The 16,050-nt window shown below is 45.1% G+C and overlaps 1 protein-coding gene across 1 annotated transcript in view; it reads left to right on the forward strand.

Moving 5' to 3' along the window:
- The first annotated feature begins 3,289 nt into the window (after positions 1-3,289).
- Klhl3 (kelch like family member 3) overlaps positions 3,290-16,050 on the forward strand; it is a 103,267-nt gene continuing 90,506 nt past the window's right edge. The window contains 5 exon segments of the mRNA XM_059262395.1: positions 3,290-3,313; positions 3,553-3,601; positions 4,013-4,057; positions 6,451-6,473; positions 8,879-9,000. Of these exon segments, the coding sequence (XP_059118378.1) occupies positions 3,290-3,313; positions 3,553-3,601; positions 4,013-4,057; positions 6,451-6,473; positions 8,879-9,000 (263 nt within the window).

Genomic DNA, 16,050 nt, shown 5'->3' on the forward strand with positions numbered 1-16,050 from the left:
AGGGGAGAGGGTAAGACACTGGCTATGGGATTTCAGGACAGGGGAAGTGGTTGGTGGACTCTAGAGAGGCATAGTCAGAGTGGTATCTTCTTCATTTGTTTGTTTTTTCAAGACAGGGCTTCTCTGTGTAGCCTTAGCTGACCTGGAACTCACTCTGTAGACCAGGCTGGCCTCGAACTCTCAGAGATCCGCCTGCCTCTGCCCCTGGAGTGCTGGGATCAAAGGCGTGCGCCACCATTGCCCGGCTAGAGTGTATGTCTTTTATGCATACTGCTTACTGGTTTCTGTGTATTCCTTTATAGTTCTTCCCTGAGGCCTGATCTACGTCAGTACCTGCAGTTGTTGGCTGTGGTGGAGGCAGACTGTAGCCCCACTCTGCTTTACTATCCAACACTTATGAGGACCACTCTGCTTTACTATCCAACACTTATGAGGACAGATGAAGGTTTTCAGCTCGGAACCCATCTATGACATACAATGAGGGCCTGCTGCATCATAATCCTGTGCTGGGTGGGCTCAATTGCCAGTCATACAGAGTTATGGGGGATCCACCAGAGAAGACTGCTCAGACATGGGTTTAAGCCAATAGAAAGTCTTTATAAACTGGCTGGTGAAGACATTGGGTGTTCAGGATCCCAGTGTAGCACTGAGCCTTTCTTCCCAGGGTGAGCTTTTAAGCACAAAATCCATATCCTGGGTTATCATATTTCAGTTAACAAGAACAGGTAGACAGAAGCAGAACTAACTACAGACGCCAAAAAGCAAGGTTAGTGCATTTAGAGACTTCCCACAACTGTGGGCTTGGAAGGATTAGGTCTCTGCTTTTGTTTTGGCAGATGGTGCCAGCTACATGCTGAGTTTTGCAGCCTGAATGGCACTTCCATCATGGAGTCAGTTGTGCTAAGGACACATGGTTCCTTACCTGTCAGTATGTTGAATCTGGTGTGAGGGGAGGATGATTAGATAAGGAAATGAAAGGCAATTAAACACAGCTGTGTTCTGTGTACTGGTTGGGTCACAGGCTAAGAATGCAACAGGAATTCAGGAAAGGAAGGGAACAGTTGGGGCTGAAGTTCCAAGGCTGCCTAGAGGAGGTAAAGCTGAAGTATCCTCACGGGACAGACACTCGGGTTGTGATGCTGGGGAAGGGAGGGGAAGTCCATCCACAGTGGCCGTTCATCCACTCAGCACACAACAGTACTCAGTATGTGTTTGAGGAAGGTCAGGCTGGCGGTTCAGGTTCAGTCCAGGTTGGTGTGCTTGTGGGGTACCTGCATACTAGGCAATAGTCATGATTTTAGGCTGAGGATTTTTGAGATTCATTTTGCTATAGTAGGTTTTTGTTTTTTGTTTGTTTTTCCCTTTTCTTCTTTGAGGCAGGGTTTCTTTGTGTAACAGCCCTGGCTGTCCTGGAACTCGCTTTGTAGACTAGGCTGGCCTCGAACTCACAGAGATCTGCCTGCCTCTGTCTCCTGAGTGCTGGGATTAAAGGTGTGCACCACCACTGCCCAGCTTGCCATAGTAGTTTTTGAAACATAATGTTACATGACTAGTAAATACATATAGCAGATGGCCACTGTGAAGAGTGGCAAACGGCCACTGTGAAGAGTCTAAGGAAACACTGAAGGAAGACCCCAGACTCAAATAGTATGCAAGAACAAAGAACGTTTATTATACCAATGTGCATGTGGGGTCGTTCACCTGTACAAAATGGCTACAACCCCAAGAGGGACGTGCAGGCTAAGGAGAGTGTCAGGGTCAACTACATAATTGGTTAAGCAGGCAGCAGTTACATTGTATATTTCTAATTGGCTGAGGTTCAGTCTTACCGTTTTTTGGACACATCTGCACAAGCTTGGACGTGACTCAGAGGGGGCTGCTGGGTTTGTCCTTGAGACACTGTGAGGCCGACTTAGACCCTCTGTGTTTATGCTCTCCCTCGACCCTGAATGTAAGGGCCTTGTAGATAAGTGGCCCTTTGTTGGAAAAGATACCTGTTTGTCCTTCTTAGAGAACTGGAGCCTAAATTTGGTCGAGGAGGTAGGAGAGTTTAACCCCTTCATGTGGATGGTGAGGATATGACAGGACCCCACTCACCTTTCGAAAGAGCAGTTTGGCAGTGGTATGTGGTATGCAGGAAGCCTTGGAAAGAGGAACATCTACAGTGGAGAGGTCAGGTGAGAGATCAGTGTAAGGGTCCAAAACAACAGCAACAACAACAAAACCCCAAACGGCTCAAGAAGGAAGGGACAGCCATGCCTGGCCCTTTCTGAGGCTCGGCGGTCTTAGTCTGACTTTGAATGGAGTCAGCAGACACCTGGGAGAGACACGTGCAGTGAGCCAACTTGTGACACTCCCTTTCTGTGAGCTGCTGATGGGTTCCTAGTCTGTTTTTTTTTTTTTAAGATTTATTTTTATTTTCTTATTTATATGTATATGTATGTACATGTGTGCATGTGTGCATGCGTGTGTGTGTGTGTGTGTGTGTGTGTGTGTCTGTGTCTGTGTGTCTGTGTGTCTGTGTGTCTGTGTGTATGCATTCTGCTGTTCATGGAGAACAGAAGAGGACATTGAATTCCCTGGGGCTGGAGTGGCAGGAGGTTGGGAGCTGCCTGATGTGGGTGCTGGGAACACAGCTCTAGTCCTCTGGAAGAGCAGCGAGCACTCTTTACTCTGAGCCATTTCTCCAGCTCCAGTTCTGGGCATTTTTACCACTTGGGCTGAAGGAATCATTTACCGCATGGCATCAATGTTGGTCACACAAGTATGTAGCTAGAGTTTTCCTGCCTGGCCCACAGTCAGGACAAATCTCTCTCACCTTCCAGTCCCACAGCCGCTCAGACCCGACCAAGTAAACACAGAGACTTATATTGGTTACAAACTGTATGGCCGTGGCAGGCTTCTTGCTAGCTGTTCTTACAGCTTAAATTAATCCATTTCTATTAATCTATACCTTGCCACGTGGCTCGTGGCTTACCGGCATCTTCACATGCTGTTAGTCATCGTGGCGGCTGGCAGTGTCTCTCTGACTCAGCCTTCCACTTCCCAGCTTTATTCTCCTCCTTGTCCCACCTATACTTCCTGCCTAGCCAATGGCCAATCAGTGTTTTATTTATTGACCAATCAGCAACACATTTGCCATACAGAACATCCCACAGCAGAAGTAAGTTGACTAGTAAGCAGAATAATGTGTGAAATTAATTGTTGAGTTAGATCCTTAGACATTTGCTCAAGTGGATTCATTTGGCGTGTTCTGAGTCTGCTAACGCTCACGCAAAAAGTGGCGTAGATGACTATTCTGAGAACATTCGTGGTCAGTTACCTGATTTCTCTTAAGTATGGTCTGATTCAGTGGCATGAAACCCTGGACACTGGGATGTAGATGAAGGTTCTTTTAATCAGCAGCCAGAGCTTCAGGTCCACTGGGAAGGGCACGGAAGAACTGATTATGGAGGGAAGTTGATAGGCTGTGTACCTCTTGCCAGCTCATGGATCCTGGAAGGCTGAGTCTCTTTAGATTGGGTCTGAGTGGGTTGAGAAGTGCGGCTGTAGACCCTGGCTGAGAATGTGGCAGCATGACTCAGTGTGGCCTGTTTCGTAGGTGAGAAGAGAGGGTTCACCGCCTTACTTGGGGGGTCAAGAACCAGAATGCTCAGTGCTGTTGGGCGATGAAATATATCTGGGGAGAAAGACCTAGGGGAGGAAATGGCAGGATCTAGTAAATGTCCTTGGGCATGGATCCTATGCTGAGACACATGTGTGTGTGCGTGTGCATGTGCACACTTATGTACATGTTGTACAGTTTGTTGAGTGTATAAGCTGCAGTACAGAAAGTTTGAGAGTACTGGGACTCAGAACCCACTTTGTTCCTTCCTGTGGGATCATGCATCAGATTCTCCACATCTCTGAGCTGAACAATGGTGATGTCACCAAGAAGCTTGCATCTTTTAGAAACCAGAGGTTTAGAATTGCTTTGGATTGACCGTGTTTTCATGGAGCTGTTGTAGGGCAGGGGGAGAAAGCAGCCTGGAGTTCTTGCTGGTGTCAAGACTAGTCTGTGTTGGGGTGGCTGGGGCACGTTGGCAAGTCATCATCCTTTCAGGGAGGCCCCAGTGTGAGTTATACTTTGTTGGACTTTATAGGCAGTCCATACTGGAGACCCTTTGTAAACAGAGTTGCATTAACAGGCACATGTGTTATTCCTGGGCCATTTGGAAGATTAGAAAACAGAAAAGCAGTGGTAGAGTCACTGCAGAGAATGTGTCAGTCTCCTGAAACACTGCCCTTTGGTCTACCCCTTTGCGTATTTGTGAAGCGGAGCTGACAGCGGCCCTGAATTCTAATCTGTGTGTTCGCTGTGTAGGATCTTCAGCAGTTCCTTGATTTGCTCCGTATTCGCTCTTCTTATCCTGGCTTTTCCACATTGAAAGATTAAAGGGAAGATCTACATACCATCATTTCATTATATATGTAAGATGTTTCGGTAAAATGCAGTATAAACATGATTTAAAAGACTAAATGAAAATAGAGAATCCTTCTCTCCTCCTCTTCCCTGTCACATACCTTATCACTGTCCTCTCCTCTTTCCTTTCAATTTTGACACAGGCTCTCCCTATCTAGTCCAGGCTGGCTTGGAACTCACTGTGTAGCCCAGGCTAACCTTGAACTCACAATCTTCTTGCTTCAGCATATGGTGGGATTACAGACATGTGACACCACACCCAACTTGGGAGTTTTTTTTAACTCTATAAAATGCATTTAGCAAAATCCTATAATAAGTACATGCGATGGGAAACATTAGAATGTCTTTGAAATCAGGACCATGACAGGAATATTCATGATTTCTCTTTCTCTTTGACATTGTTTTACCATCTTAGCCAGCGCAGAATTTCTTTCAGTAAAGAGATGCACAATGACGATCAGAATTATGTATTCAAACTAGTTAAAAACAACACAACTCAAGGGCTGGAGAAATGGCTGCTCTTCTAGAGGACCTGGGTTTTGATCACAGCACTTGTGTGGTGGCTCACAAACATGTAGCTCCAGTTCTGGGGAAGAGATCCTCTCTTCCGGCCTCCATAGGCACCAGGCACACACTTGTGGAACACAGACATATACGAGACAAAATACCCATACGCCTAAAATAATTAAAAACAATAGAAGCTACTAGGCTTAGTGCCACGGGCCTGTCCTCCTAGCTACTCAGGAAATTGAGGCAGGAGGATCATACATACAAAGACACACACACACACATACACACACACACACACACACAGAGAGAGAGAGAGAGAGAGAGAGAGAGAGAGAGAGAGAGAGAGAGAGAGTCAGATAGAATGAGAACATCATCACATCATCTCTGGCATTATACACTAATAATATAAAGTTTATCTACAAAGAACATTTAATTGAATTAATGGCAAATAATTTGATACAATGGTATTAAATTTGGTATGGAGCCTAGCTAGAAGATCAATTTGTAAATGTTAGTTATATTTCATAAATTGCATCAATCAGCAAATACACCTTATAAAGGACACTTTCTTTCTTTTTTTCTGTTTTTCTCCTCCCTTTCTTTCTTTTATTTTATTTTATTTTTATTTATTTATTTGTTTATTTATTTATTTTTTGAGACAGGGTTTCTCTGTGTAGTCCTGGCTATCCTAAAACTCGCTCTGTAGACCAGGCTGGCCTTGAACTCTGAGTTCCACCTGCCTCTGCCTCCTGAGTGCCGGGACTAAAGATGTGTGCCATCACTACCCAGCTAAAAAGGACAATTTCTATCATAAAATAATAAGAAAAACTGTAATATACTTAGGACAAAAATCAAACAAAATGTGTATAAGATCTTCAGAGAAAGACACAGATGCATGAGTGACGTTAAAAAGGACCCATGGGGCTGGAAAGATGGCTCAGTGGTCAAGTGTTTACTGCTCTTGCAGAGGCCTGGAGTTCAGTTCCCAGCACTCACATAGCAGCTCATAACTGACTGTAAGACTAGTTTTGAGGATCTGAAATCCTCTTCTGGCCTCTGTGGGCTCCTGAATACATGTGGTGCACATATGTACACTCAGACACACACACATACACATAAATAAAAAATTCAAAGGACATAAGTAAACAGAAGATATCCCAAGTTCATGGATAGGGAGAAATAACTCAAAAGAAATGTTGGTTCAGTCTAAACTGATCTATAAATTCAATGCACTCTCTATCAAAGACCTATCAGGGTTTTCATGGAACTTGACAAGCTGATTTTTAGAAAGAATAAAGGACTAGATTGAATGATGCACAGGTGATTTCCCAAGAGCAATCAAAGCCTTGAGGACTTAACCTGTCAAAAATTAGACATTATGAAGCTACAGAAATAAGGTATTTATATAAACTGACCAATGCAATTGGCTAGAGAGACAAAAACAGATCATTATGTATGTGAAGCCTTGTGAGCCACAGCGGCATGACAGGGAAAAGGAAGAATCAGAATCAATAAATAGAACCCACTGGAAAACTTGAATTTCCTTTTGACATTGTGGTATAAAATTCAGTATCTAATAAATGAAGAGCTTGTATCTCAAAAGTAAAAGAATGCACTCTTACCAGGAAGTTGGACATATCCTTCTGGCCTTGGGATGCAAACTTTTCATCCTTGCTGGGTGCTTCCTCTCTCTGGCCATATTTTCTGGCTTGAGATTTTAGTTTACTTATATATTGTTTATGTGTATGAATGTTTTGTGTCTCTGTACCACATGTGTGCCTGATACAGGTAGAGCCAGAAGAGGGTGTCTGATCTCCTGGGACTGAAGTTACAGGGGGCTGCCACATGGGTTCAGGGAATCAAACCCAGGTCCCCTGAAAGAGCAGCCTTAACCACAGAGCCATTTTTCCAGGCCTTTGGGAATTTTTTTAACCTGCTTGAATACATCATTCTAATCATCTTTGTGTATCTGAATATTTATCTTCCTCTGTTCAGTTGGTTTCCTTGTGCAAGGACTTCAAACAGCCCCAGAGCTCACTGGCATGCTCAGGTGAAGGGAGGGGAGGCAGGAAGCTGGGGAAGGTAGGAGCCAAAGGAAGGTCTGCTACGCCAGACAAACCTTGGGTCTGGCATTTTCAACAGTGGTGAATACTAATATGAACTCCGTAAAGACACCCAGGACTTGGGTGCATCCTCTGAAAAAAGCATCTTTGTCTCCAGCAGTGTGCAAGGTGAGGAGGCAGCAGATGGAGGATGCTTGATAGGGGAGTCTAAGGACCACCTTTAAAGTCCGAGAGCTGGGATAAACCGTTGGCTCCCAATGCTGCACAAATGGGAACATTGCTGTTTTCCTGCACACACAGTGGAGTCCGGGCCAAGCAGTTCCCTCCAAGGTTCTGGATTGGACCTGGGAGCTCCTTTCTGAGGAGAATATCCTTTCCCTGTTCACTCTTTTGATTCCTCCCTCCTACTCCCATGATACTGCAGCACATTCCCAAGTTTTACGCCTTGATTTCAGTGCACGCAGTGTTGGGACAGTGGGCATTAGGCTGCACCTGCTCTTCACGTAGGCCACACAGTCTGTGTTTCCCATAACAGCCACAGACTCCTATTTTTCTTTCTAAAACTCTTACTTTTACTTTACTTTATGCAGATGGTGTTTTGCCTGCATGAATGTCTGTGTATCATGTATGGTTGTGGTGCCTATGGAGGCCAGAAGAGAGCTCCGATCCTCTAGAACTGTAGTTACAGATGGTTGTGAGCCACCATGTGGGTGCTGGGAATCGAACTCAGGTCCTCTGTGAGAGCAGCCAGTGCTCTTAACTGCTGAGCCATCTCTCCAGCCACACTGCCTGTCCTTCAGTGGAATTACGGTTTCCCAGAAGCTTTCACTTGTGAGTCCCTGTTCTCTAAACTCCAGCCACTGTGGTTTTTCTAGATTATAGATATGTTCATACCTATATGTTTGCTTTCTATTTAAAACCCATTCCTACCCTTCCCCTGCTCCGGGAGGACAACCCCCCCCCCCCCGACTAACACTTCCTCCTGTGGCCTCGTTCCCCTGAACCACATGCACTTTGAACACACTTGGTGTTTCCCCTTTGGTCATTGTGCCTGCTGTTCCCATCGTCTGGGACACTGTCCGCTTTTTTAAGTCGCTGGCTACTTTAAGTTCCTCAGCTTCTGGGAGGTTCTTCTACTCTGGCATCACTGACTAGATCCCTTGTGCTTCTGCAGCTCCTATGGAATTGTAATGCTTACATTATGATGTTTGGGAGCTGGAGAGCTGGCTCAGCGGCTAAGAGCACTGGCTGCTCTTCCAGAGGTCCTGAGTTCAATTCCCAGCAACTACATGGTGGATTACAACCATCTGTAATGGGATCAGATTTCTTCTTCTGGTGTGCATAAAGACAGAGCACTCATATACATAAAATAATGAATACATAAATCTTTAAAACCTATGATGTTTGACTGTTACATGGTTTTCTCCTTCACCGAACTCTGAATTTTGTGATGGGAGGGACTGGCCTTTGTTTACCATCATGTTTCCCGTGAACTGAAATACAATACCTGTCATACATTAGCCCCCATTAACTGCTAAGTGGACCAGCATCCCCAAATAGTGAGTGTTAGAGTGCTTACACCACCTCCTCTTTGGGGAGGGAGGGAGGGAAGCATGGAGGTAATGACCAGTGCCTGGTGGGAGAATCTGAGTTGGAGCCTCCGGAGAAAGGTGCATTGGAAGGACCTGCAGAAATGCTGCAGTATTTCCCCCACTGCTTCCTGGGTGAAGATAACAGGCTGACAGAGACGCCCCTGTGGGTGGCTCAAGTCCGTTGACTCTTGGAAGATGTACAACCGGGCTTGCTAATACGTGATCTCTCTTTCCCTCCCTCTTCTGCTCACAGCATCAAGCTGAGCCCTCAGCCCACAGTGCAGGCCCAGGATGCCGAGAAGAGCCAGAGGACAGTCACTGTCAACGCTGCCCACATGGGGAAGGCCTTCAAGGTCATGAATGAGCTTCGAAGGTACTTTTTCTACCCTTCCTGTGCCCTTTCAGATGGAACCTGAAGGGAGAGCTTCATCGGGGCCTAGAATAGACGCTGGCACACACCACCTACTGAATTCTGACTTCCTGGCCCGCTCTCGCTCTACTCCCTTTTCAGATTCTGAGACTGAAATCTCTCCCTTTATAATTATTTAAATCTACATTTTAGTGATTAATCACGAGTTATTCATCTGCAGTTAGAGCAGGTCTGTGGATAAGCCTGAGACCCGATATTGGAATAACTGGGCACTAACACGCAGTTGCAGACATGAGATGGTAGAGCGCATGCATTGTTTAGCTTCCCTCTGCCATCCCTTGGGCTGAGTTTGGCTTGGGAAGGCAGCCACACAACTGGCAGAGTATGCCTCTCCTGAAATGTACCTTTACTCTGTAAGAAGGACGCGGGGTGAAAGTGCATCCGATCCCCCAGAACTGAGTGGTGAGGGCATGAGGGATATTTGTAAGGCCAGTGTGCATGTTTGGCAAGCGTGTTGCGAGATGGGTTCTGGGCACTGAACGTGTTTTCCTGTCCAAAGCCAATGTGCAGCATTCCTTCCTGTCTCAGCTCCGACCAGGCGCTGGGAGGAGCGGGTGGGGGCCACGATGCCAGGAGTGTGAAAGGTCATTGAGAAGAGCCTCTTAGAGCAAGTGTACCAGGAGGTAGGAGGTCCAGGCCTGACAGGTCATAGGTGCGTGCACTTTTACTTATTTTTTAAAGGGTCGAGCAGAAACAAGGATGAAAAATGAACTTTGGAGATGCAGGTGACACTTGAGCTGAATTTTGAAGGCCAAGTAAGAGCTAAAGACACAAAGGGTAGTAGGGGTAGGGAGGAGACTTCTAGGCAGAGAGAATGGCATATGGCTGAGAGAAGTGTTTGCTGAGTGGGGGACTGACCATATTTAAACAGACGTTCTATTTGATTCTTTTAGAAAATCTTTCGACCTTTATCATTGTATGTGTGCATGTATGTGTGTGTGTGTGTTACAGCGTGCATCTGTATGTATATGTGCATGTGTGTGTGTGTCACAGCGTGCATCTGTATGTGTATGTCTGTGTGCAGAGGCATGTTTGTGTTACAGCGTGCATCTGTATGTATATGTGCATGCGTGTGTCACAGCATGCATCTGTATGTGTATGTCTGTGTGCTGGGGGTATGTTTGTGTTACAGTGTGCATCTGTATGTATATGTATATGTGTATGTGTGGGTGGGTGCATGGGTGTCACAGTGTGCATTTGGGAGTCAGAGGACAGCTCTCAGTCAGTTTTCTTCTTCCTCGCTTAGGTGGGTCCTGGGGATTGAACTCAGATTGTCAGGCTTATGCCATCTTGCCAGTCCTGAAGTTCTCATTCTCTGTTTATTTTCTAATTTCTCTTTTCTGCATGGTCCAGTATTTAACACGCACATGCACACGCACACACACATACAGACACACGCACACACGCATACACATACACACACAATTAAATTAAGTAACACATGGCATATTGTTCAGTTTGTTTTAGACCTCCTGCCAGATTCCCTGGAAAGTCTGGGAACTTAGGCAGTGGAGAAGGATGGAAGCCATGTACATGGACTGGGATCTTTGTTATTGAGAAGTCTCTGCGGGGTTTCCTAGACACCGTTGGAGATCCACATTTAGTCCCTTAGGGAACAGATTATGTCAGTTAACTAATTTAAGAGTGGGTTTTCTCACCAGGTCTGAGTTTGTCTGTCCAGATTCTCCCACCTCACCACCAGTTACTACTACACTCTTCGTTTTAGAGTTAGAAGTCACTCTGGTGTCCCTGTTGGTCCCTGGATTTCATGTCTTTCTTCAAGAGTGTCTGCTTGACTTGGGTCTAACTCTGCCCAGGAGTGGTACTTTCCTTCTCCTTTTAGGAACACTGTCAGCTCCTTCTAGAGGCTGTGGGAAAACAGAGTCTTGTAGTCACACTCAAATGGGCTTGAGAATGCATGTAGGCATATCAAAGGCTCTACCGAGCCTGATGAGAGACTTCCCACACATGCTGGGCTTAGTGTTTGGGAAAACGTTGGTCTGAGTACCACCATCCTTTGCTGAGATTTAAATGAATAATATTGTCCTTTCTCTTTCTGCTTTGTTCAAAAGGACTATATTCTGTTTCTATATTTGAAAATTTTAGTTCAGGTTTAGGCATGGGTTGCCCTCTCTCTCTGTGTTCCTCTCTGGGCTATAGTTATTGCAGCAGGACATTTAGAAGATGTAGATGATAAAAAAAAAAAATCACATGCAGAGGTGGCTCAGTGGTTTACAGCACTGGTTGCTCTTGCAGAGGACCAGGGTTCAAATCCAAGCACCCATATGGCAGCCCACAACCATTTTTAATTCCAGTTCCAGGGGGTCTGACACCCTCTTCTGGCCTCTACAGGCACTGCATGCACACTGTGCACAGACATACATCCAGTCAAAATACCCATATACATAAAATAAAAATAAAGGTTAATTTTTTTTAAAGCCACATAGAACTTTGTTAGTGACCTATTGATAGGACGTTGTGGAATCACTTTCTCTTTCTTAGTATATTTACAGATCTGACTTTTCTCTTAGTTCTATTGTTGAACAATTTTTTTCCTATGTCACTATTTTCTAACATCAATCAAATGGATAGATGGTATTCTACTTTTGGCATATATAAAATAAAAGCCAGTTCCCTGCTGATGGATATTACCATTTCCTAATGCCTCATGTGAAAACCCATTCTCAGCAGTTACCTTCCCACCAGTGTGTCCAAACCACAAGCACAGACTCTGCTCCAGTATTGGTTCTAGTACATACTAACTGTGTGGTCCTGGGCAACTTAATCTCCCTGACCTTACTTTTGTCAGCCGTAAATGGAGGCTAATAATAATACCATTCTTGCTGGATTGTTAAGAGTGTTGATGAATAAAGTGCTCAGAATAGTGTGAGCACACGTACTGTAGTTGTTAAATATGTGTGCACCGCAGCAGTTATCTCCATAGGATCAATTCCTGGAAATAGAGTAGATTCAACAGTCTGGAAGACAATGGTAATGATACATTAGCTACTGCTGAGGGCTGGCCCAGGAGCATTCTGTCACTGTTAGTTTGACAAACACTGACCACTGTGTTTGGTTGCAGATATAGGGCAGTGGGTAAGAGAATCAAAGCCTTGCCCCTCAGCGAAGCGTGTGTTCTTGTGGTATTGGGAGCCAACATCAAGCCCCAAGGTATTTGAAGGCTGTCTTTTAAAAAGTAGAGTAGATGGGTAAGGCAGTGAGAAGGGCCTGCATTTCTGTGTCATTGACCTGGGTGACTTTAATGGGATCTTAGTGGAGAGCAGGTACGCAGACTCCACTCTGCTGAGATGACGCTGATGAACTGCTCCGGAGTACCCAGGGGCCTGGGCTTGCGTCTCACATTGTCTCCACATTCCCCTCCCTCGCTTTTGAGCTATTTTAGTTCAAGCACACATGCTCTTTGCAATTTATGAATCACACAACTCCTGAGTTTCCTATTCTTTTTACTTCTGTGGTAGAGAAGGAGCTGTTGGCATGGCAACCACTCAGCCTCGCTCCTCCTCTGCCTTTCAGTGCTTGGTTCTGACTGTGGTGCTTTTGGGTGGCAGAGCTCCAGTGACTCTGGCTCCTGACCCGGAGACCAGCAGGTAGTGGAGACTAGTCCTTCCCAGAACAGCACACCCTGACCAGGCCTGAGAGAGGGGAGCAGGAAGCATGGAGCAACCAGCCAGTGCTTTCAGTTCTGTCTCTGCTGAAGGTTGGTTGTGCTTACTAAGGACGCATCCTTTCAGTGAGCTGCACCCTGGCTCCTTGTTGGTTTCCACTACCCTCTGCATTGTCCTCTTGAGAAATTATTGTTATTTGTGTGTGTGCGTGCATGTGTATGTGTGTGTATGTTCCTGTGTATGTGGGTGCAAGTGTGTAAGGTGCACATGCACATGTATGTATGTGCATTTAGAGACCAAAAGACAACTTCAGGCGTCTTTCCTCAGGTGACATTCAACTTTTTTGTTTTTGTTTTTGTTTTTTTTTTGGTTTTCAAGACAGGGTTTCTCTGTGTAGCTTTGGAGCCTGTCCTGGAACTCACTTTGTAGACCAGGCTGTCCTCGAACTCACAGAGATCCACCTGCCTCTGCCTCCCGAGTGCACCACCGCTCAACACCATTCAGCTTTTTAAAAGATAGAGTCTCAGTGATCTGGAACTCACTTAGTAGGTCAGGCTAGCTGGCCAGAGGACTCCAGAGAGATTTGCTTGGGATTACGAGTGTGTGCCCACACATCTAGGTTTTTGTTTTTGTTTTTTTTAATTTTGTAATGTGGGTTTTGGAGACTGAGGACCTGCTCATAAGGCAGACACTCTACCCACTAGGCCATCTTCCACTCCTATTTTTGACTCTTGTAGCCCAGGCTAGACTCAAATTCCTGATCCTCTTGCCTCCGTCTCCTAAGTGCTGGGATTACAGGTGTGTGAGGCCACACTGCCGTTTGTAACGCTTCGCAGTTCATCTACGCTGCAGCTCGTTTCAGCTTTTGATTCCTTTTTCTGGACAGTGGGATTTCATCCTGGCCGCACGACACATCTGGGCCTTTGTCTATAAAGAGTGCTGCTTACTACCCACCTTCTAGGCTTCATTTCTTGAGTGTGGATGTAGGGTTTGGGATTGCCTTTTCCAAATTCTCCAGTTCCTTGCTCACATTTGTTATCAGATGTGACTTTGCTTGTAGGTATTGTCTGGGTGTGAGGTGTTATGTGAGGACTTTGAATTTCTGTGACAGCTGTGAACACTGTGTCCTGTGATTATTGGCCATTTCAATATCTTATTTAGGAAGATATGTTTTGAGATCCCTTGACCCTATTAAGTTATTTTTCTGTTGATTATTCAGATGTAAGTTTGAGTTGGTTTCATATTCTAGATATATGTCTATTTTCACATAAATGTTTTGCTGAAGAAAATCATTCTATGGGTTAGAAATCCGTATTTCTTAATGATGTCCTTTAAAGTGCAAATGTTTTAAACACGAACATCTAATTTAGCATATTTTTCTTTTGTTATTCATATTTTTGGTGTGTTAGCTTTAAGGCCATTGCTTATCTGAAGCCATGATTTCCCTGTGTTTTCTTCTAAAAGGTTGATATTTCTGACTCTTATGCTTAGATAATTGGTTTACTTTGAGGTAATTTTTGTATACGTTATGAGGGAGCAATCCAACCATTCAACTACATACTTATATCCAGGTATCCTGTCACTATGTGTTGAAAAGACTATTATTTCACAGTTGACTGCTCATCACACTTGTAAAAAGCCGATTAAGGGACTAGGGAGATGGCTCATGGGTAAAGTGCTTGTGAAGCATGACCCTAATTAGTCTTAATCAATAAAAACCCAGAGTCAGATATTGAAGGTGAAAGCTGAAAGATCAGAGAAGCAGAGCAACCAGCCATCAGGGACTTCTTACCTCTATGAAACTGAATGGGAGGGGGGATCCTGTCTCTGCGAATCTGCAGACTGAATGGGCAGAGATCCTGTCTCCACCCACCTTATATTCCTGTCTCCATCTCCCTAGTGCTGGGATTAAAGGTGTGTGCCACCACAGCCCAGCTCTGTTTCTCTTTTAGACTGGTTCAATCTCATGTAGCCCAGGGTGGCTTTGAACTCCTGATCTTCCTGCTTCCTGCCACCCCCCCCCCCCCCGCCCCAGCCAAGTCCTAGGATTAAAGGCTTGTGCTACAACTGCCTGGCCTCTATGGTTAGCTAATGACTAGCTCTGCCCTCTGATCTCCAAGCAAGTTTCATGTGTCAGAACACAAACAAAATATCATACAACGTGCTTGCCATGCACAGGGAACTGAGCTCAGTTCTCCAGCACTCAGGAAAAAAACAGGTGCAGCTTTTGTCTGTAGACTTAGTGCTGAGGGTCGGAGTGGGAGACAGAGACAGGCAGAGGGCCCTGGACGAGGCAGCCTAGCCAATCAGTGGTGAGTTTCAGCTTTAATAAGTGACCCTGTCTCAAAAATGAGGTGGAGGGCTCACAAGATGTCTCAGTATGTAGCAGCTCTTGTTGCCAAACTTGATGGCCTGGGTTTGATCTCAGGACCCATGTGGTGGAAGGAGAAACTGATTCCAGCCAGTTGTTCTTTATGCCTTTATGCCATGGCATGACCTCAATGTGTCCATGCGTACTTGCTATGGCATGACCTTCACACACACATGCATGCTTGTTATGGCATGTGCCCACCCCCCCAGCAAAATGAATAAATGTAACAAACTTCAAAAATAAGGTGGAGAATGACTGAAGAAGATGCCTGACATTGACCTCAGGCCTCCACATGCATGTGCACACACATGTGTGCACCTGTACACACACATGCACCCTCTTATAAGTTAATTGACTATGAATGTCATAAAATACATTAAAAAGTAACAAAAGTCAGTTTTTTATGGGCTCTAGTTTTCTGTTGATCTGTCTAGCTGTCTTAGTTACTGTTCCTGTTGCTATGATAAAACACTCCAACAAAAGCAACTTAAAGGATAAAAGGTCTATGGGGTTCACAGTTTGAGGTCACAGCCCATCAGTGTTGGGGAGGTCACAGCTGCAGGAACTTGAAGCAGATGGTCACACTGTGTTCACGGTCAAGAGTCAGGATCATTGAATGCTGGTGCTCAGCTCTCTTTTTATATAGTCCTGAATCCCAGCCTAGGGAATGGTGCCACTCACGGTGGACAGGTTTTCCCATCTCAGTTAACCTAATCAAGATAATCCCCCATAGGTGTGCCTGTAGCCATCTCCCAGGTAATCCTTGGTCTTATCAAGTTGACAGTTGAGATACCATCATAAGAACTATTTTTATGTTAGTATATTCTTTTGGGGGGCTGGTTCTTTCTCTTTTCAATATTTAAAATAATAGTCTATTTTTAGACAAGAGTCTCACTGTTGCACCCAAAGTGGCCAAAAACTGGGTCCCACAATGTTTGTCCCAGCTAAGGCAGTCAAGAAAATGGTGGAGGCTTATTTGCTCATGTTCTGTGGCTA

The sequence above is a fragment of the Peromyscus eremicus genome, chromosome 5, assembly GCF_949786415.1.
Source record: "Peromyscus eremicus chromosome 5, PerEre_H2_v1, whole genome shotgun sequence".
Taxonomy (NCBI): Eukaryota; Metazoa; Chordata; class Mammalia; order Rodentia; family Cricetidae; genus Peromyscus; species Peromyscus eremicus.